The 20,230-nt window shown below is 49.6% G+C and overlaps 2 protein-coding genes across 7 annotated transcripts in view; one reads left to right on the top strand and one right to left on the bottom strand.

The window, feature by feature from the left end:
• EXTL3 (exostosin like glycosyltransferase 3) overlaps positions 1-14,604 on the top strand; it is a 116,945-nt gene extending 102,341 nt beyond the window's left edge. For all 5 annotated transcript variants that reach the window (XM_010708084.1, XM_010708082.1, XM_010708086.1 and 2 more), the window contains 4 exons: positions 6,759-6,886; positions 9,828-9,972; positions 10,798-10,926; positions 11,971-14,604. In XM_010708084.1, the coding sequence (XP_010706386.1) occupies positions 6,759-6,886; positions 9,828-9,972; positions 10,798-10,926; positions 11,971-12,180 (612 nt within the window). In that variant the 3' untranslated portion in view covers positions 12,181-14,604. The remainder of the gene's footprint in view (positions 1-6,758; positions 6,887-9,827; positions 9,973-10,797; positions 10,927-11,970) is intronic.
• A 3,296-nt stretch (positions 14,605-17,900) lies between these two features.
• Positions 17,901-20,230, bottom strand: part of INTS9 (integrator complex subunit 9) — a 71,290-nt gene continuing 68,960 nt past the window's right edge. For both annotated transcript variants that reach the window (XM_010708087.3, XM_019613386.2), the window contains one exon: positions 17,901-19,486. In XM_010708087.3, coding sequence (XP_010706389.1) covers positions 19,310-19,486 — 177 coding nt within the window. In that variant the 3' untranslated portion in view covers positions 17,901-19,309. The remainder of the gene's footprint in view (positions 19,487-20,230) is intronic.

A 20,230-nucleotide genomic window follows, 5' to 3' on the forward strand; every position in this document is an offset into this window, starting at 1 on the left:
CCCAGTACAAAAAAGACAGGGATCTCTTGGAAAGAGTCCAGCGGAGGGCCACAAAGATGGTGAAGGGCCTGGAGCATCTCCCCTATGAAGAAAGGCTAAGTGAACTGGGTCTGTTTAGCCTTGAGAAAAGAAGACTGAGAGGGGACCTGATCCAGGTTTACAAATATCTGAGGTGTGGCGGCCATAGTGGTGAGGCCAGTCTCTTTTCAGTGGTACGTGGAGACAGGACGAGGGGAAACGGACATCAGCTGCAGCACAGGAAGTTTCGCACGAATGTGCGTAAGAACTTCTTCACGGTGAGGTGACGGAGCACTGGAACAGGCTGCCCAGGGAGGTTGTGGAGTCTCCTTCTCTGGAGATATTCAAATCTCGCCTGGACGCCTACCTGTGCGACCTGGTGTAGGGAACCTGCTTTGGCAGGGGGGTTGGTCTCGATGATCTCTAGAGGTCCCTTCCAACCCCTACAATTCTATGATTCTGTGAAAATGCCAGGCTGCTGAAATCTTACAGTGTTTGGCAGCATTGCTGGAAGGTGCTTTAACACCATATTTATGCATTGCAAAGGTGCAATTTCCCCTGGAATTACAACCAGCTGGGGGCTGGCAGATACACCCACAGTGCTGGGGGATGTCCTCAAGCCTTCCCTTGTGACAGCAATGGCACACTTGCATTCCATCCTCTGCCTGTGTCCCGCAGCCTGTCTGTGTGCAGGGGTGAGTATAACTTCCAGAGCATAGCATGGATTTCTTTCTCATTAAGTGAAGAATTGCTGGCTGTGCTCCAGGCTTACATCAGGGCTTTTCAGTGTGGTTTTGGCTGTGGAAAGCAGGATGCTGGCCAGTAGAAATGAGATGAATTTCTGTTCTCTGCAAAGTAGGAGGGTATTCTTATGGAGGGAGTTGAGCTCTGAAGGAGGAGATGGTTCTGCACGGGGAAGACAGTGCTAGCAGGCAGGGAGGTGTGGTGCTGTGCCTTCAGGAGGCAGAGCATGGTCTTCACTAAGCACCATCATGGCTGTCCCTGGTAAGGGCAGTCAGGTGGATCTGAGCTCTGTGCTGTAGCCAGGGCTATTTGCAGCATGCTGTATCTCCCTTCGCCATCCCAGACCTCTTGGTTTCTGTGGCTGGTTAGTGCAAACCTGTTGTGATGGTTGCACTCCCAAAAAATTGCTCAGCTTTGCAAATGCAGAGAAGCAAATGCCAGTCTGATCTGTCATGTTGGCTGCATCAGGGGCAGGGGATGGAGCCAGCCCTGGTGAATAGCTCAGATGTATCCTGCTTTTGTGTCTACAAATCCGTGCGCACACACAACACCCATGATAAGGAAGCCCTTTCTACCTTGTAAATCACCTTCTGACTCAGAATTTGTGATTTGGTCCATCCAGTAGCCAGCGGGTCATAAGGACTGAGCTGGACACGTTGCTTTACTGGGATATCTGGATTTTGTCCAACTTACGAACTGAAAATATGTGTCCTGATTACGGAATGAGCTCAGTTAAGGACAGAGGGGTTCTAGCTACTGCTTGTTGTTCCCTCACTGCTGGAGTTTGGATCTCCCAAAGTTCACTAATAGAGTGCTCTCTATCAGGCATAATGTGACTGATCTTTAATTGCTTTCCCTACCTGGTTAGCCAGCAGGACCAAGCAGCACTGCTTATCCACAGCTTGAGAGATGCTTTGGTCCTTTTTCTTTGCAGTGAGGTTCTGACCTTGCCAACTCCCTATGGCTCCTGCATGTCCAGGGAGAGGTGGAGTCACCATCAATGGAGGTGTTGAGGAATCATTTAGATGTGGTACTAAGGGACATGGTTAGTGGGGAATTACGGGTGGGTGGTTGCACTGTGGATGACCTTGGAGGTCTTCTTCAACCTTGGTCATTCTGCGATTCCCTGGAGGTGTTCAGAGTGGAATGTTGTGTCCTTAGCAGGGATCTGTGTCCCCAGATGGCACCATCAGGACAAAGTGCACTTTGTGGGGGTTTGCTGTGGCCCCTGGAGCAGCAGGAAGGCAGAGGGCCTGAGCTGGGGCACTCCTTCCTGCAAACCAGTGACTTGCTTCTCTGGGTCCTACCAAGAAGTGCAGGAGATGGTGCCAAGAAAGAGGGATTGATAGCACTGTACGTCTGCATTGTCCCCAGAGGCTGTGCTGGCAGGAGCTCTCTGTTTTCTTTCCAAGTATAGATTGAGGTCGAGTCTTTGGGCAGAGGAGGGAGATGTGTTGGGCTCCTGTGTCTTCAGCACCATAATTTTCAACTGTGAAGTGCATGGGAGCCTCAGCCTGGCTTTGGGTACGGTGATATTTTTCCCCAGATGAATTGGCACAGATTTGGGAATAAGGAAGAGAATCCTTTTCCTGCAAGCTTCTTCGTCTCCCCAGTTTTTGCATCTCCTCTAAGGCCATTCTTTTGTGGGTTGTTTTTCTGTGTTTTTTTTTTTTTTTTCTGTATGAAGGCCTGCCATGAGCAATGAGCTTCCCAGTTCTGTGCTGAGTTTGCTCTTTGCCCAGAAATCAGTCCAGTTGTCGAGCTGTCGGAATTTCTCCAGCACCATAAACATTCTTCATGTTTTCATTGTCAAATTATATGTGACACTTAATTTAAAGCTTAAGCATAAAGCCTCACTAGCAGGGAGATTGCTAGAAGATATTGATTTTACTGCATATTTGTATTTACGTATAAAACCAATGCAAAATCTTGCTGTTGGTTGGGGTATTGTTGCTGGGCAGGCCATCGATTTATGCTTTGTTTTAATTCTAATGTTTCTAAGATCTGTTTGGCCAACATGACTGTGAATAACACCAACAGCAAATGGGTGCACTGAACAGCTTTGCACTGAATGCTGGGGCTTTATGGTCTTTGAGTCAAAGCAAACTTGTGGAACTAAATCACCTTGATTTGCTGAAAGGAGAAGACATTTCCGACACAGTGAGAAGTGTTTCTTGTTTTAAAAGTTTACAAACTTCGAGGGGATTCAGGACTTGGAGCTGAGGGTGATGGTAATCCTTTTGTCCAGTGCTGCATGTGGTAATCTTGCTGGTGGCAAAGGGAGTTTAATAAAACACTCCCAAGGAAAAGCCAAAAATAACCAAAATAAGGGGACAGGTTTGAGTCTGGAGGGGCTGGGGTTTGCATGCAGGTCCTGGCATTGGTGCTGTGTTTGATCAGTGTTGAGAGCTCCCGTGTTGCCTACAGGGCAAGGTGGTTCTTTGGTAAATGCCTTTGTGTCTTTCAACCAGTGGATTTGATGTCCTCCTGGCTATTAGAATCCCCTTGGGTAAGGTCACTGCTCAATCTGTTTGCCAACAGAGAACCTTCTGTTGGGTTTTCACTCAGCTCACAGCTGTTGAGAAATGAGATTTGTGTCAGAAGCTGCCGTTAACATGATGGAGGGGCAATGATGGAGAAACAGCCCTGAGTGAGAGATGGAGAGCTCAGCCTGTTTCAAAAAGAACCAGCAGAGAAGAAGGTTAATGGAGGTGACTTGGAAAGCCCTTTTGGCTTAACTTACAGCCACCAACCCCACCAGCCACCTACCATTAGTTCTTCATAAAGCATTTGCAGACCAACTGGTGCCATGATCTCATAGCTGTGCCTTGTTCTCTGAGCAGGTTCATGGTGTGCCTCATGATGAGAATCTCCCAGAGACAAGTATAGAATCAGAGAATCATAGAATTGCTCAGGTTAGAAAAGACCTTAAAGGCCTTTGAATCCAACCACAACCTACCTCTACCCTAACTCTAACAGCCCTTCTCTAAATCACATCCCTGAGCACCACATCCAAACAGATTTTAAACACATCAGGGATGGTGACTCAACCACCTCCCTGGGCAGCCCATTGCAGTGCTTAACAGCCCTTTCTGTAAAGAAGTGTTTCTTGATATCCAGCATAAACTTACCCTGGTGCAACTTGAGGCCATTTCCCTCATCCTGTCACCAGTGAGAAGAGAGCAGCCCCACTCTCTCTCAGCCATGAGAAGAGCTCACATGGGATGTGCAGGTGCCTCCTGTGGCCAGCAAATCCCAGAGATCAGAGCATGCCTTGTCTCTTGTGTGCATGTAGAGATGGATGCCACTCGGTGTGTCTTAACTTTGTGATAAAGTCATGGAAAAATTGCTAAATCTTACTTAATACTGTATGAAGGAGAGAGTTGAACTTCCTTTACACTTGGCTGGTGTAATAACTCTTCCTTTTTCACCCAGCCTAATAAGCTACTGAGTGTGTTTGTGTCCATAAATTCCATTTCATGCCTGACATATCTGCTGTTTTCTGAGGCCCATTGAAATGTAAAACCTTGAGAAGAGGTACGAATGGTTCAAGTCCTTGATTCAAAGGCTCTCCCCATTGCCCCTAACCTGTTTCTACAAGATTAGCTGCTTGCATTAAAGAACTTACGGAGAGATTCACTTCTGTCTTTCTCAAGAATTAGATTTCCTTTCTAATGATGTGATGCCCCTATTTCTGTGGCTCAGGTTCAGGGTGTGCATCCCAGTTCTGCCTGGGGAGCAGCAGCAGGCTCTGCCCTGAGCGCCTGGGGATGGCAGGGAGGATTGGAATCTCAGGCATCTTCTTCATCTTCATCATCATCTCTCAGTTATCACTGCCTGCAGGTCCCCGGCTGCTTCCTTGGAGCAGCTGCCCAGGGGTGAGAGGAGAATGAAAGTTGGATGGCACTCAGCTGCATCTAAAAGTGCTGTAAGACAGGACAGGTGCTTTGAAAAGAAACCATCAAAGATGCTAGCTTTTCATTGCTTCTAACTTCTGCTTGTGCTAATGTGATGATTTGAATGTGCTCATTGTGTCCTGGAGGCACTTGGCTCCTCTGTAGCTTTGTCTCTTTAGGGAAGAGTTTCATGCTGATGCTCTGATCTTTCTCTCCCCTCTGGGGTCCCAACTTCAGACATTTCAGGATGGATCCGCTTCTCTCTCTCAATTGGCAGTAGCTGCATCATGGTCAGCGAGTTACAGGAAAACAAGAAGTCAGTCAATAAGGTTTACCAGGTGTTTCCTGGGATCCATCAATTTACAAGCAGCTTTAATCTTAAATGCTTCCCGTTGAAAGGCAGCACCTTGTTTAGCAGAAGCACATCTATTTTCTGTGCAGAGCACAAAGCAAGCACTGACTGTGCAGATGTGCAGAGCTTCCCGAAATGCACCCCTGGCAGCTGGGACAACTTTTATTTCCTGTCCAGATTTTTACAGCCCAAGAAGATGCAACGTCTGGGGTGAAAAACAGAGGTCGTAGGAACTCTCAGCTGAGCATTGCATCTTTACCTCTCCCTTGGGAGTGAATGGCAGCCAGAGCGCAGATCTGGCCCTGGGCAGTGGTTGTGGCTGCTCACAGAGAGCTCGCAAAGTGGCCTGGGCACAGAATCCAGGAGGTGCTGTCAGCAAAACTCCTGTGCTGCCCAGCCCCAGTTCTTTGTCCATGTATCTTCAGCTGGCTGGGTGTGATCCATGGGCAACACCTTGCCTGGAAAGCATTAAATCACTTTGCAATGGACTGGGTCCAGCTTCTGCTATCCTAATGAGTCAGCCACCCACAGGTTTCAGTGAGATCAGGCTTGTTGAGGAAATCTCGTTGTAACAGCAGAGACACAGCGCGTTGTGTGCTCTTAAACAGAAGGATAAATGGTGCATCAGTGCTGGCTTTAATACATTCCCAAACCTACTAGAGGGCAAGGATGACGAAAGTGGTCGTTCAGGAATTGTTGGTCACAGACTTCAGCAGGAGGAGCTTCCAGCAGTGCTGTGACACCTGGGCAGGACTGAGACCCATGTTGTCACCGTGCTGCAGAGCGATGGCCAGGCCTGCACGTGGGCTGCAGTTTGCTGGAGGGGCCCCTGCCCATGTCAGCAGGCAGGAAGGTGCTCCAGATCTCCTGGATTTTGGATTCCTGCCTCTCCTAAATTGCTTTCCCATGTGCCTCCTCATTGCCATTCCCACCCTGATTCACTGTGGCTTGGAGCTGTGGAATTTTTCACCTCCCTACAATAGTGTCCGTGCTTTTGATGGCTCTTCCATGGGATATTTTAATGCATTCTTGTCAAACATTCCATTTTTTTGTCCCCCAGTAGCTGACAGATGAAAGCACTAACACTGGCTTTACATGGGAGTTTAATGGTACCAGCTGTCATGCAGATCCCCAACACAAATATTTTCTGCTGTTAATGGTTTCAGTGCAAGCTTTTTATGTGATCAAATGTAATCTTATTTAATGGAGTTTTATTGCCATGACACCTTATTCTTTTCACCAGGCTGGACTTTATTTCTAAAGCAAGAGTTGATTGTTCAGCAGTGAGCCAGAGAGACAGGACTGAGCGGGGCAGGAAGCTGGGCTGAGATGTTCTCAGAGGGAGGTACTGCAAATGGCTCACATCCGAGGGACAGAGCAGGGATATTTGGTAAAACAGCTCTGTTTGGAGTGAGCTGGAGCAGTGCTACGAGGGCTGCTTTGCTGGCAGCTGCCATGTTTCCCCTCTGGCTGTCACGTGGTTATGCAGAGCCATGTCACAAGGGCAGCACTTGCAGCTGGTACCTGATGTGTGGCTCTGGCAGGTCTGCGAGGCAGGCAGCAGGTAGAAGGCTGGAGCGAGCCAGTGCCTTTGCTTAGAAACCATTTATCTGTCCCAGGGGCTGCGAAGCAATGCCAAAACGCAACAGCCAGAATGCGATAGCCGAAGGACTGCAGCTGGAGCATGGCACCCTGCCCCTAAATATCACCTCTACAGACACCGTGACTGCAGTGTTGTTTGTCTGTAGGTCGTCCGCACAGAGAAGAACAGCCTGAACAACCGCTTCCTGCCGTGGGATGAGATCGAGACAGAAGCCATCCTGTCCATCGACGACGACGCTCACCTTCGCCACGACGAGATCATGTTTGGGTTCCGGTGAGTGGCACAGGGTGCAGCTTTTCTGTGCAGTGTGGCCGTCGTGGTTAAAACGAGGGCCTGACCAAGGATGAGCACATCCCTTCCCGCGGCTTCACGGTGCAGGAAGAGCATGTGTTAATGAATTGTTTAATTCATTACGTGTTAATGAGTTGCAGGCAGGTGGGCTGATTCCAGGTTGTCCAGGCAACCTGATTCTCACATGTCTTAACCTCAGCTCTTTGGCTTTTGCAATTCTGATAGCGTTCCCTTAGTGTTGTTGGCAGTACATGCTTTCCTTGCTTGTTGAGGAAGAAAACTGGCAAACGAACCCAAGGCTTTCACACTCCATGCTTTGTGTGCCAAAAGCGAGGCCACGACATTCACTGTAGGGATTCATTGCTGGTGTGCTCACAGCAGGCTGTCATCCCTCCTCTGAGATCTGTGTGGCGCTGGGATGTGACAGCTGTTTTAGCATCTCTCTCTCCAGAGCATGGAGAAAAGAGATGTTGCACAAAGAGTGCTGGTTGCTCTCATTCCTACTCTTCTGCTCCAACACCTGCATTTTCCCTCAACGTTGCCCTGGCACACAGCTCCCTGTTGATGAGCCCAGGGAAGAAAGCGGTTCCATAGGAGGTTTCCCCAGGCTGCTGCTGCTCACCTTCACTTGGCTGCAGCTTGTCAGCCTGGTGTGGGGCTGACTGCAAATCCAGGAGCTCCTGACAGCTGTCAGGGGGTGGAGGCAGGCAGCAGCTCTCCTTTCCCTCCCAGATGGGTTGGCTCTTGCTTCAGAGGAAGACAGAAAGGCACAAAATGCCTGGAAAGCACTCTCTCTGAAGGGTGAGAAATGAGCTGTTAAGTGATTACAGCAGGCACTGGGACTCCTGGCTCCCTTCCTTGCCCCATTGTGGGCTCTTTATCTGGACTTGGCCATTTTCTCCCCCTCTTTGGTCTCCGTTTGCCTTTGCTCATCCGCAGTGCCTGGCTGAGGCTGCGTGGGGGGATCAGCCCTGGAGTACCTTGCATGGAGATTGTTTGCTGGGAGCAAACCTTACCAAGGAGTGCAACCAAAAAGCTCTGCTGGAGGAACTCTGGGTTTTGCTGCTGAGCTGGGAAGGAAACGTCACTTTCATGTGGATGTGGGAGAAGTGAAAGGGAGTGAGTGGTTGCTGCTGCAGCTTTTCAAAACAGTTGTATTTGATTGATAGAAACCCTCAGCACACAAATGCTTGCTGGGAGGATGGTGCCAGGGAAGCTGCAGGCAGTGTTAATTGCTCAGTTTTCATTACCAGATTATATTGGAGTTTCCTTAATTTGATTGAGGATGTAACAACAAACCAGTCTTTGCTGTTTGCTGTGTTAAGTAGCCTAATGAAGGCCCAGAGCCCTCAGGAACTTTGTTTTGTCAGCAGCCCACAGTTGCCCCACAACCATTGCTTGTGAAGCTCAGCAGGAAAGGAACTGAGGGAGGAGGAACCAGGAGCTCCGTGCATGCTAGGAAAATAGGAGAAGGCCACCTGCTGCCTGATGTAGTGTCTGGGGAAAAGGGAAAATCCTTTTAAGCTCCCACCTGGGGCTTTTTCCTTGTAGTCACTGAGTGTGGAGGTGCAGCTGGGACCGTTAGTGAGGTTAGACCAGTGCATCCAAAGGAAGCCATGAGCCCAATGTGGAAAATGTATTTAGTTCCCAGGTTAGACATTTAGCACTGACGTTTTTCTTAATGACTCCTGACAGCATTGCAGCTGTCCTGTGGGATTTCTCTGGAGGAGAGCAAGCTTCAGATGAGAGCAGAATGTTAAACGAGCCCACACTCTCACACGTGAAACCCAGGATTAATTCCCTGTGCAACAACTGCGAGTGTGTGTTGGGGTGAAGGATGCTGGGGAGGCTGCTGGGTGCAGGTTGGGATGCAGGTAACCACTGCAGTGTCTGTAAATAAGGACAGGTAGTGGAGCTTGGTGCCTTCCAGCTTGGAGACCCCATCTTGACCATCTCTGCAGCTTTCCTAAAGGGAGCTTTGATTGTCTTTGCTGTATGGAGGAAGAAACAGAGCTGCTGGGAGATACCACATCTCAGGGAGCTTGGGAAGAGGCTGGATTACCCCCGGCTGCTCTGGGGTGTAGAAGAAATAGAAGCAGCAGTGGTGCATGTGTCTTGCAGTGATGTGCCTGCACGTGCTGTGGGAAGCTGGCAGCAGCAGTTTCCCATCACACTGGCTTTCCCAGCCTCTTTCTCTGCCTTTTCACCTGAGATCATAGCTTTCCATGCTCTGTGTAATTCAGAAATGAATTATGGGCTATCAGCCTCTATCTTAGTTTTCTTTTAAACTTGCAGCACAACCTTTTAGTTAGAAAAAGCGACTCGAAGGTGCCTCTGGAAGAGAACCAACATGAGAAACCCAGCAGTGCTGCTCTGCACTCGCAGCTGTGTGTGGCAGAGCTGAGTAAGGAATGCTCTGCCTCACACTCAACATTTAGAACAAGATAAGCTCAACAAATTCTGTATCCCTGTCAAAGCCACGATTTCTGCATCTAGCCCCTTCCTGCAGTACAGTATGGCACAACTCCATGAGATCAGGAAGGGACCCATGTGAGTCACTTGGTTGCTCCTTCTGATGGTGCTGGGGCAGTGGGCGAACTTGCACCACACAGTCTATGTACACAGGCACGTTTTCATGTTACGTTTTCATGCTTTTGTAAAAAAAAAAAAACAAAAAAAACTTTAAAGCAAAGTAATTGCACATTTTCACAATGATTGTTCTTCTTGTCCAAGCAACCAACCATCACCAAGATTAAATGCACGCATTTCCATCATGTGCAGCCCTTCCTTGGGAGCTGCTCTGTTGGTATTGAGGGCACAGCCCTGCCCTGTGCGTGACTGGGATCAGCTGGAGCTGTGCTCACCTCCAGAGGTGCTGCCCAGGTTGGTGTCTGACGGAAAACCTCGGTGTTTCTGTTTGCAGGGTCTGGAGGGAGGCGAGGGACCGCATCGTCGGCTTCCCGGGGCGCTACCATGCGTGGGACATCCCCCATCAGTCCTGGCTCTACAACTCCAACTACTCTTGTGAGCTCTCGATGGTGCTCACTGGTGCTGCCTTCTTCCATAAGGTGAGATATCATAGAATCACAGAATATCCCGAGTTGGAAGGAAGCCATAAGGATCATCAAGTCCACAGTTGCTCCTCCACGGTCAGCCTGGTGCTTTCCCTTCCTTCCCAGACTAACTGGAGTTCATGCGGTTGTGGGGCTTTTATTCTTAAAGAAGAAACTCTGCAGCACACTGCTCCTTTTCCTCGGCTCCTTCCAAACAGAAACGCTAACAAACACATATCCAGTGCCCAGAGGCACATCACAGGCAAAACACGGATTCTGCAAACTAGGAACACTCAGATGCTCCCTCATTTGCAGTCGCAGGGATGGGCTGATGGTTGGGTTAGATGATCTTAGTGATCTTTCCAACCTTAATGTGTCTATGAATGGGAGGTATGATTCAGATTCCCTGTGTCATATTTACAGCTTGAGTCTCCCAGAGCTCTTGTGTGGGAGTTGATAACGACCTTTCTGTAGTGCCTTTAATCTTATAGAGTCCAAGCACTGCAATGTGCAATTTCAGGGGAAGTCATGGTTTTTTGTAGCTGCCTGGTGTGCAGAGCTTGTGGGTGGTTTGTGCTGGGAGGGAGCAGTGCAGAATGCAGCTCCATGGCACGTGTTCTCCTATGGGAGAGCCGATAGGTGGCAAGTGGGCCTTGAGAAACCAACAGGCTCTTTTCCTACAGGGGTTGTCCTGAGCTGTCTTAGCGAGCTGGGAAGGTTATCCACCCGCTGCTGGGCAAGTGCTGTGCAGCAATAAAGACAGCAGGAGCTGAGGGGGCTGGAGCAGCACTCGCTGCTTGTGGCCCCTTGAGCATTGTTAGAACTTTTTTTCCTCACCAGTACTACGCCTACCTGTACTCCTACGTGATGCCGCAGGCCATCCGCGACATGGTGGATGAGTACATCAACTGCGAGGATATCGCCATGAACTTCCTGGTCTCACACCTCACAAGGAAACCTCCCATCAAGGTAAGGCACCAGGCAGGGCTTGGGTGATTTGATGGATGTCTTAAACGTGCAGCGCTGTGCGGCGTGCAGCTTGGAGGCTGCTTAACTTGGGGAAATCCATCTGCTGCCCTCCCTCACCATGCTCTGACTGCAGTGCATCTCCAAATGGCTGTGCTGTGAGCGTGTCCTGCTGGGAGCTGCTAACACGTCCCCTCCATCCCCAAGGAGGTGCAGTCAAAAAATGTGTTCAAAAAGGTGTGAAAGCTCAGCACAGCTCTTAGAAGCAGCCACTGTGACAAGCAGGATGAGGAGGGGTTCGACTCACACCGCGGCATAGAGCAGAGGGTTCCTGGGTGAGTAGAGGCCCTGCAGGGCAGCTGAGTCCTGAAGCCAAATGTCCTACTTTTGTGGTGTCCAGCACAAGTAGGAATTATTTCCTCTCTGTTTTTGTTTAGTGTTGTGGAGGCATTTGGGCTCACGGGTGTATGGAAGGCTGTTGGTGCAAATACTGTGGCCCAGCTGAAGTCTCTCTGCCCCATCGTGACAAATGACTGTCACAATTCTGAGCATGAATTTCAGATCAGTCCTCTTTTTATGGCTGCTGGCAGAGTGCTCTTACAGCCCCACATATGTCTCGCTGTCACAGGCCAGCTGCCTTGGAGATGGGCCTGGGCCATGAATGTGACAGGTGGGCTCTTCTGCGTGGTGTTCCTTCCATCTGGAAGTGCTGTAAAGGGGAGGTTGTGGAGCTCAGTGACCAATCTGAGAGAATCTGACCCAAATCAGAGGGCGCTGCAGTGGGATGGCCACATCCAGACCAATGAGGAAGGACACCTGTTGAACAGCTCCTGAAAGCTGGAGCCCCCTCAAAACATCTCACTCTGGGTGCCTAAAGCATGAGGCAAATTGCTTATTCTAAAAATACATCTGTGGTTCTGTAGCACTGAAACAAATTCATTTTTAAGATCTTTCTCTCTGAAACGGCTTCTTAAACCCTAAGTGATGAGAGAGTCAGCAGGAGCCACTCACTGTGCCCCTTCTAAGGCTCCGTCCCTCCCTTCACAGGTGACCTCCCGCTGGACTTTCCGCTGCCCTGGCTGCCCCCAGGCGCTTTCACACGATGACTCTCACTTCCACGAGCGGCACAAGTGCATCAATTTCTTTGTCAAGGTGTACGGGTACATGCCCCTGCTCTACACCCAGTTCCGCGTGGACTCGGTCCTCTTCAAGACCCGCCTGCCCCATGACAAGACAAAATGCTTCAAATTCATCTAAAAGCAGGAGGGAGCTGGGCACCCCCGGCTTCCGAACTCCATCTGGAGGTGGGTGGGGCAGAGGGGGGCTCTTCAGCTGGGCTCCGATGCTTGACGCCTCCTGCCGTGGACTCCGGTCTCCTCCCACGGAGCATGAGGGACGTCGGGGACCTCACGGTTCTGTAAAGATGCTCCCTAAGATCGTACACTGAGGAATGGTGCGCTGGCTAGTGGATCTGCCCCTTTTCTGGCCAAGGGCGACCATTCTTTTTAATTATAATTATTGTTATTTAAAATGAAAGTGTTTTAGATTTGCCGCGTGAGGCTTTTTTTTTCCCTACCCACCCCGTTTTCCCCTCTTGACCCACCACAGCGAGGCCAGCTTGGAGGAGTTGGGCTGCAGAGGTTTCTCCCAGCATTGAGGCAGCTCTGGTGACCGTGCCGGCCCCATCCCTTCCCCACCCCTCTCACACACCGTCTGCCTCACAGCCACAACTGAGGGCTCCAGCTTTCATCCATCCGGGAGCACTTTGCTGCTGGGCTCACCACGCAGGGCCCAGCCAAGAGGGCTGAGTGAGGAAGAAGTTGGTCCCAGTGTGTCTTTACCCTGCTCCCAGCAGCGGGCCCTGTGCCGCAGTCACTGCGGTCTTATTCCTGGTGCCCTGTGCTGCAGCCATAGGGAAACCAGGCTGCCCCGTGCTCCTAGCTGGCCTGCTGGTGTTGCTGGGATGGAAGGTGAGCTGTCGGTCCTTTCGAGATCATGTAATGCTTCAAAGGGTGAGAAAAAGAGATGGGCATCCTCCTTTGTGCCAGCCCAGCAGCGCCAAAGCAAAGCGCCAGCGATTGCTGGGATCCCACACTGCCTCAGCCCCATCACAAAGCCACACGCGTGCCCGGGGTGGATTTACCTGCCTTAAACCCTCGTCCTGCCTGCACACACGTGTGGCTCTGGGCTGCATTTGAAGGTTAATCCCACAACGACCTTCCATTCAAGTGGGCTGGGGAACATAACTGGGATTGTGGCCGTGGAGCCAGGTTTGGAGCTGGTTCCTCCCCTACCCAGTGGATGCCGTCAGCTCGACGCACTGCTCTGCTTCGCTGTGGTCCCATGGGAGGAGGAAGGACATGGCTGCTCTCCTGCACGTACCTTCAGCAACACCACAGAGCGCAGGGAAATAAGGAGTGAGGCATCTGGTTCTCCCTTTGTGTATTGTTTCTCTTTTTTGTTTTAACATCAGGCGCTGGAAACAGAGCGTGTGAAGGTTCAGTCTCTTTAAACAGAGGAGCATTAAATGGAGCATGGGCGGCAGCCAGGGTGGGGGCAGCTGCGGATTGCACTTTATATAAATAGAGATACACACTTCCCATCTGCTTATTTTCAGAAGTCTTAGGGGGAAATGTTATTTTGGTGAGATTGTAATATATGGAGCTTGGAAGATGCGGATGTACCGTGAAGTGTTTGTGTTGCCATTTGCATTGCAAGGTCTGGTTGCTGAGCCTCTGTGCGTGGCAGCTGTCAGACACCCACCTCCTGTACCCCAAAACCTAAACCCGTGTAGGCCCTCAGTCCCAAGGCTGGGTGGGCTCTTCCTTTCCATCATGGCTTCTCATTCACAGGCCAGTAGAAACAGTGATGGAAAGTCGCGTTGTTTTTCCAGGCTCTCAGCACTCTCATCCCTTGCCCAGCCTGTTGGTTTTTCGGACATGCCTGGCACCATGGTTGTGATGGATGCCCGCGGGGTGGGATTGAGTTGCAGGATGGTTTCCTGTTTGCTGAACCCCAAAGGGATTTGGGGTGAGGGTGGGTGGGTGCTGCAATGTGCTGGTGGCAGGAGGGACGGGGGCCGTGGGGCCGTGCAGGGCTGTCTCCATCTCCACCCTCAGTCTTCTGTTGCTAGGAAGATTGCCCCACTCTGCCCCAAAAGACACTAGAATCCTTCCAGAGCACGGATCTGTGATTCATGCCCAACTTTCTGCTCCGGTGGCATCCTGCAGGCTTCTCTCATTGTTGGGGAGGAGAGAGGCATTCCTGAGAACAGCCTTTGCCACTGTCCCCATCATCCTTGTGACCAGCATCTCTGCCGTGGGTTTTGTGATGGTCCCAGGGTAATGCTGAAGCTCAGGTCAGGTTGTGGGGTTCATCCCAGTGAGGGTCCCTTGGTGGCTGCACCTTTCCCAAAGGAAGGCCTTTTCCCTTTTCCCTTTTTTGATGTTTCTGCTGCTTCATCCCAGGACTGGAGCTGCAGCTGGGTGTGGAGTGAGGTTCTCTCCCGTTCACTGTAAATAGCATCGCCAGTGGTGCCGCCCTGCCCTGTGCCAACTGCCCCGTGGGCACCGGGTTCAAAGAAAATTGGAAGGAAAAAGGAACACTCCTTCAACACGAGCACAATATTCAAATGTTGATTTTTTTTGTAAAAGGATCCAATAAATGGAGAGTTTAACTTGAGTGTGGCTCTGTGCTTTGCTGGGGGCTCTGAGAAAGGGTTTGGGATTGGGATGGGATGCACAGCAGCTTCATTTTGAGGCACCCCAAAACCAACATCTCCCAGCCCTGCCTTTTCCCTGGGCAGGGGCAGAACCATGAGCTGCTCTGGTCCAGCAGAACACCTTCAGGGCAGCTGTGTCCATTTCAGCAAACTGCCCTGAGGTGAAGGCTCGTCCCTACTGGGAGCACTTGTTCTTGCTATTGTTTCCAGAAAAAACCCAATTTCTGGTTCCAGAAGAGAGGAGATGGATGCTGTGCCCAGGACCTGGATGTGCTCCAGGCTGTGTTGGATGGGGCCCTGTGCAGCCTGATCCGGTGCCTTAGTGGTTGGCAGCCCTGCCCGTGGCAGGGGCTGGAATTGGATGGTCTTTGGGGTTCCTTCCAGCCCAAGCCATCCTATATTCCTTTCCAAAGTAGTGACCAAGGCAGGGACACAGCAGCATAATGACTCCTGAAGTCATCTGAAAAGCAGTGACCTGGCTGCAGCCTGGCCCTCAACAGCCACAACAAAAGGACCCTCAGTTTTCCATTTCAGAGGACGTGTTCCTCAATTAAAAAACAAAAAAATAAAAACAAAAAAAAAAACAAAATCCCCACCGTGGAATTGTTCCCTTTGTTTTCATTCTGCCTGGCAATGCCATGAAAGCAACCAACTGCTGTTAGAATCCAGGTGAGGGATGCACTGCCCACAGAACAGGTGCTCACACCCTGCTGGGGCTCTGCCTCACCCCCACGTAGAAGAAGGAGCAGTGAGTGGCACACTGTGATGTGGGGACTCAGGGTGGTAAATACTGAGAGCAGTCTGAGGGAAGAGAGCAGTGAGTTACGAGGCAGGCAATGGATGAAAGCCCCTTGTTATGCTGCAAGGGGAGGATTATTGTCACCGTTCCATTTAAGCCGCTAAGTAACATAATGTAGAGGGGCTAGTAAAAAAAAAGAAAAAGCAAAGCCACCCACATGTGCCTGGAGCCCTGCTCTGCCCAGGGGTGCAGCACAGCTTGGAACAATGCTTTTTTCACCTCCAAGAATAAAACTCCAAGTGAGATGAGTTCCTACTGCTGTGGTGTTAAAGGCTTTTGGCTGCTCCTCATGCAGGCACTGCTTGGCACAGGCTGGGCTCTCATGCAGTTTTTAAGCTCTTATGTTGGGCTGCCAACAGGATGACAATGACAAAAATCAGTCAAAATGGCAGCATTTTTCAGTAGGGTTGGGCTCGGGATGGAGGCCTCACCCTTATGGGCTCTGCGCAAGGTGAGGAACGAGTAGTGGAGGCAATAAGGGAGAAAAACAGTGAGGAATAATTTCTTGTGTTAATCAAGGCAAAGAGCTTTCAGCTGCAGCCTTAGCCCTATTAGTAAAAACACAGCTGATGAGGCGCAAGAAATGGGCTCACAGATGGACTCAGGTGCGGGGCTGCATGTGACAGGTAAATAGGGACCATTCCACATGGCCTAGCTTCCCCAGGGTGAGCCCACCCAGACCAATACAAATGGATGAAACCAAAGCCCCGTTCCTCCCAAAGATGTGAGCTGCCTCCAGGACACAGATGCAGGCTGCCCTTGGTTCATTGTGCTCACGTCCCCTAGGAAGGGACACTGACGTGACCACAGGGCTGTCCCACGCATCTGGGCACGGTGCGGGAGACAGCGAGCCTGGAATGTAATGACTTGCTCCAGTTCTTTTTCTTAAGGCTCTTATTAATAGAATAAAAACATAATATACTTCTTTCCACCTAGGAGTATCTGCTACCAGCCGCAAATGCTATCTGCATTAAAGTCACATGTGCACAGGCCATGGCACAACAAATATCACACTGTGGCCAGGATGTTTTCCTTCTGCAAGGAAGATGGTGCCAAACCCAAGTGCCTTTGCTGCTATCTGTCCACTAAAGCATTTCTCTGGTTAAAATGTATTTGGCATCCATCTAATTCCACCCCTCCACTTGCATCCCTCCCCGGCTGCCATGGTTACCTCTGCAGCACTGACCCAGCCAGAAGAAATGCCATTTATTTTCTTCCTCTGTGCAGGATGAACAAGAGCTTATTTTGTGAGATTAATTAAAATTTTTCACTAAAGGATCCCCCCAGAATGTTTATTTTCCAGCAGGCACAACCTGTCTGTTTCTAAGAAAGAAACAAAACTGGTTTTCAGGTGCTGGACTGGAGCAGTGAGATGTTCTGCCCAAACCGACAAGGGCTTTGGAAATCCACCAGCTGCCAGTGATGTGATCAAGTATCAGCATGGCTGATAGGAGTCATGGCTTTGTGCCCCGAATTACAGGATTTGGTGTGACAGCCCCAGTCACAGAAGTGGTGAACCAAGCAAATATGTTTTTGGACCGGACTGCAGCAAGCCAGAAACGTCTCCAAAATCACCCATTGGGGCAGAACTAGGCTGGAGCTCTCTGGTTCTGTCAATTTAGGCAGCACTGAGAGACCTCCATGGGGCTCAGAGCACTGGGGTTGGTTTGGCCCAATTATACACCAGTGGAGTAGCCACTGCAGCTGACACAAGCTGTCTCATGGTTCCTATTTAAAGATTTCTTGAGTATCTTGAGAGCTAGAATGCCTCTTTGTCTAACCTGACCTGCTGTTAACGGGGTTCTGCTGGATGGGACACGAGGAAGGTTTTCTCCCCCTCACACACACAGCTGATCAGACTGCATCACTGCAGCAAAACTTCACCTTCCTGCCCTCAGGCACCTGCAGTCAGAGAAACACAGAGTGTGGTTACATCTCACGTATGTGAACACACAGCCCTGCACCGTCTGCTGAGCTGCCACACCATCTGATGGTGGCACTGGGACCTTCAGGTGGATTTAAATCCTCTGTAATTATAAATGCAAATTAGCACATTCACAAAATGAAGTCTCTGGAGCATTGGGGCCAGTGGGTAACAGGGAGAGAGGCACTTCAAGGACTCACATGTTATGAGGCATGCACGTCTCTCTCCTTCCCACCCTTCCTACGTCCAGTGGCCTTCACGTGTTCAGAATAATCTTTATACAGATTTAATCATAAGGTGAGATATGCCCAGTTCTTTTACTCTATTTCCTACTGATGGTAAAGAAGCTGAACTACCACAGATGCTGTAAACTCTCATTGGGATTCATGCTTCTGCAACCAGGTTTTTATCGCCCTAATGATGCCATTGCTCTCATGCCCCTGACACACACAGAAAGCCAAGGTACAGATGCCAGAGCCTGTACAACCAATCAAGCAGGAACCCTTAATGTGTAGGAAATATGATGTGCAAACTGCAACAGCAAACAGTTTTTATTACAGAGCTGTTCTCCCACTGCCTTCATCTCCCTAAGGCTGTAAACTGGAGACATTTTATAAATATGTATATTTACGCACCTGTGGATGTGGACCAGGCAAGCAGATGCTTCTATAAACCACTGAATGTGGTTTCTCCTCAGCATTCTTACTATTGCTTTTTATTTTTAACACCAAATAAATACAAAACAATCCCATTAAAAAAAAGAAAAAAAAGACAACAGCAGTATATCCAAGAAATCAATCAGCTACTTAGCTACTTTTAAAAGCAATACTATTAACTAAGTTTAGGCTCCAAATACACAACTTTGAGAGGGAAAAGCCCCCCTAGTCTGCAGTACAGATGGCTTTGTATAAAGGGCTATCAGAATTTCAACCAGGATTTTGGAATGTGGGGACTGAAAGATTTTGGGAAGGTAGAAATGAGAGGCACTTAAATCTCACAGGTTTTTTCGTGAGCAGGGGGAGTTTAACTGCTTTAACATACATGAGAATGCCTCCCTTCCCAGCTGGGTTTCTGGGTCCCAGATTCATGTTGCTTAGCCTCATGCACCCAATGGAAGCAGTGAGAGGGAATGGAGCTGTCTCAGCACCAACAGCCAACAGACCAATAGGGCACAGAAGGACAACCAAGCATTCTGCTTGCAACTGCAATCCCTCCTGTTGGTATCTCTCCCACTGGTGGTGGAGGGACCCAACATCTCGGTGGACAAATTTGGTCCTAAGAGGTGAGGTGAACATCAGTGAACACCTTTGAAGTGCTAAAGCTTTACCAAAACCTCCCTGCTCCAGGAGAATGAAGGTGCTCTGGGCACTCTGAAGCCATTGGCCATGCCCAGCATAGTCCCCATTTTCTGTTTTTGTTTTTATGATCTCTGCCACGCTCCTCTTTGTACCATATCCAGGGAAACATACACACAGACAGAAAACTGGATGCAATGAAGACACAGTGGGGAGAAAAAAAACAATCATCTCTTAATATTTGAGGCCACTGGTCCAATATTCTTGCAGAGTTTTGTTGGATAAAGGGCTGGGGCACACACTGTTGATTGACTGCATCACACAGAAATATCTGCACCTGCAGATGGTTTCATCCTGACTTTCTAAATGTACACTCTATTTATTTACTCTGCAATCTGTATCTCCTTTAAGATTCCAGAAAGGAATTTTACAGCACAGGAATCCCCTCTGAAGTATTCCAAAACTGGCTAAAAATTAAATAAAAAATATATAGAGATATTAAAAAATACTTAGTTGCTTCTGCATGAAGAAAAGGTGGTTTCTGGTCTCTGAATGCAGATATTATCTCTCTTTGGGGTCACTCTCTAAAAGCTCCTTGCTCTGGTGCTCTGAGGGCTCTCCCTGCAGAGCAGCATGGTGTCCATGGGCTAAAATTTCTGCAGGAATTTGAGAACCAAGTCACGCAGCTTCACCCTAAGAGGTTCATCGTTGTCACAGATGATGTGTGTGGAGTCCTCCTCAATCTGAATGAGGGTCTCTGCCTCCTGGAGGAGCACGATGTGGCCCTTGGCTGTGTCTTCCACCTTCACGTCACTGAAGCCATGCTGGATACAGCAATAGGGAGGGAGGAAAAGAGAGAGATGTTACAGCAACATAAGTAACAGGGAGAGACCAGGGTAAGCTCAGGGAGGAGGAGAGGGAAAGAACGGCTGCAAAATACAGAGTGGCACTGCAGATATTCTACATCTCTGGGAACAGCAGAGGAAACCCTCACAGGATAAGTGAAATATGAGCCTCATTATACAGATGGATTTACTGCAGCACAGGGAGGCTAAAGTTTTCCACTATACCAATTCATAGCAATCACCAACTTCAAAATCTTGCGTGGCAAAGAGGACAAAAGACTCCTTTAAGTACAGAAGTGAACATCTGCTGACATTACTGCCTCAAGAAGATATAGAGACCCACTGAATCCCACTGCAAACTTCCTCCCGGACAATCCTACCTTTTTCCTATCCATTTTCTTTAAGAGGCCAAGCAGGGGAAAGCTGGGCTCTCCAGGGCAAAGCTGGGCTCTACAGGGCAGTAACATGCAATGCCTGGGAGTTCAGCCACCAGAACCTGTCCTGAAGCTCTGCAGGAAGTTTTTCCATCATTGGTTGGTGGTCCTGCCTGTGGCAAGGGCCTTTGAACCTGATAATCCTTGGGGTCTCTTCCAACTCAAGTCGTTCTATGAGTCTACAATTCTTAGGTCAGACTGGATGCAGCCCTAGGCTGCTTGATCTGGTGGGTGGGAGTGGATGAGGTTCTTCCAACCCAAGCCATTCTATGATTCTATCATTCTTCAG

The sequence above is a fragment of the Meleagris gallopavo genome, chromosome 2 (genome assembly GCF_000146605.3).
Source record: "Meleagris gallopavo isolate NT-WF06-2002-E0010 breed Aviagen turkey brand Nicholas breeding stock chromosome 2, Turkey_5.1, whole genome shotgun sequence".
NCBI lineage: Eukaryota > Metazoa > Chordata > Aves > Galliformes > Phasianidae > Meleagris > Meleagris gallopavo.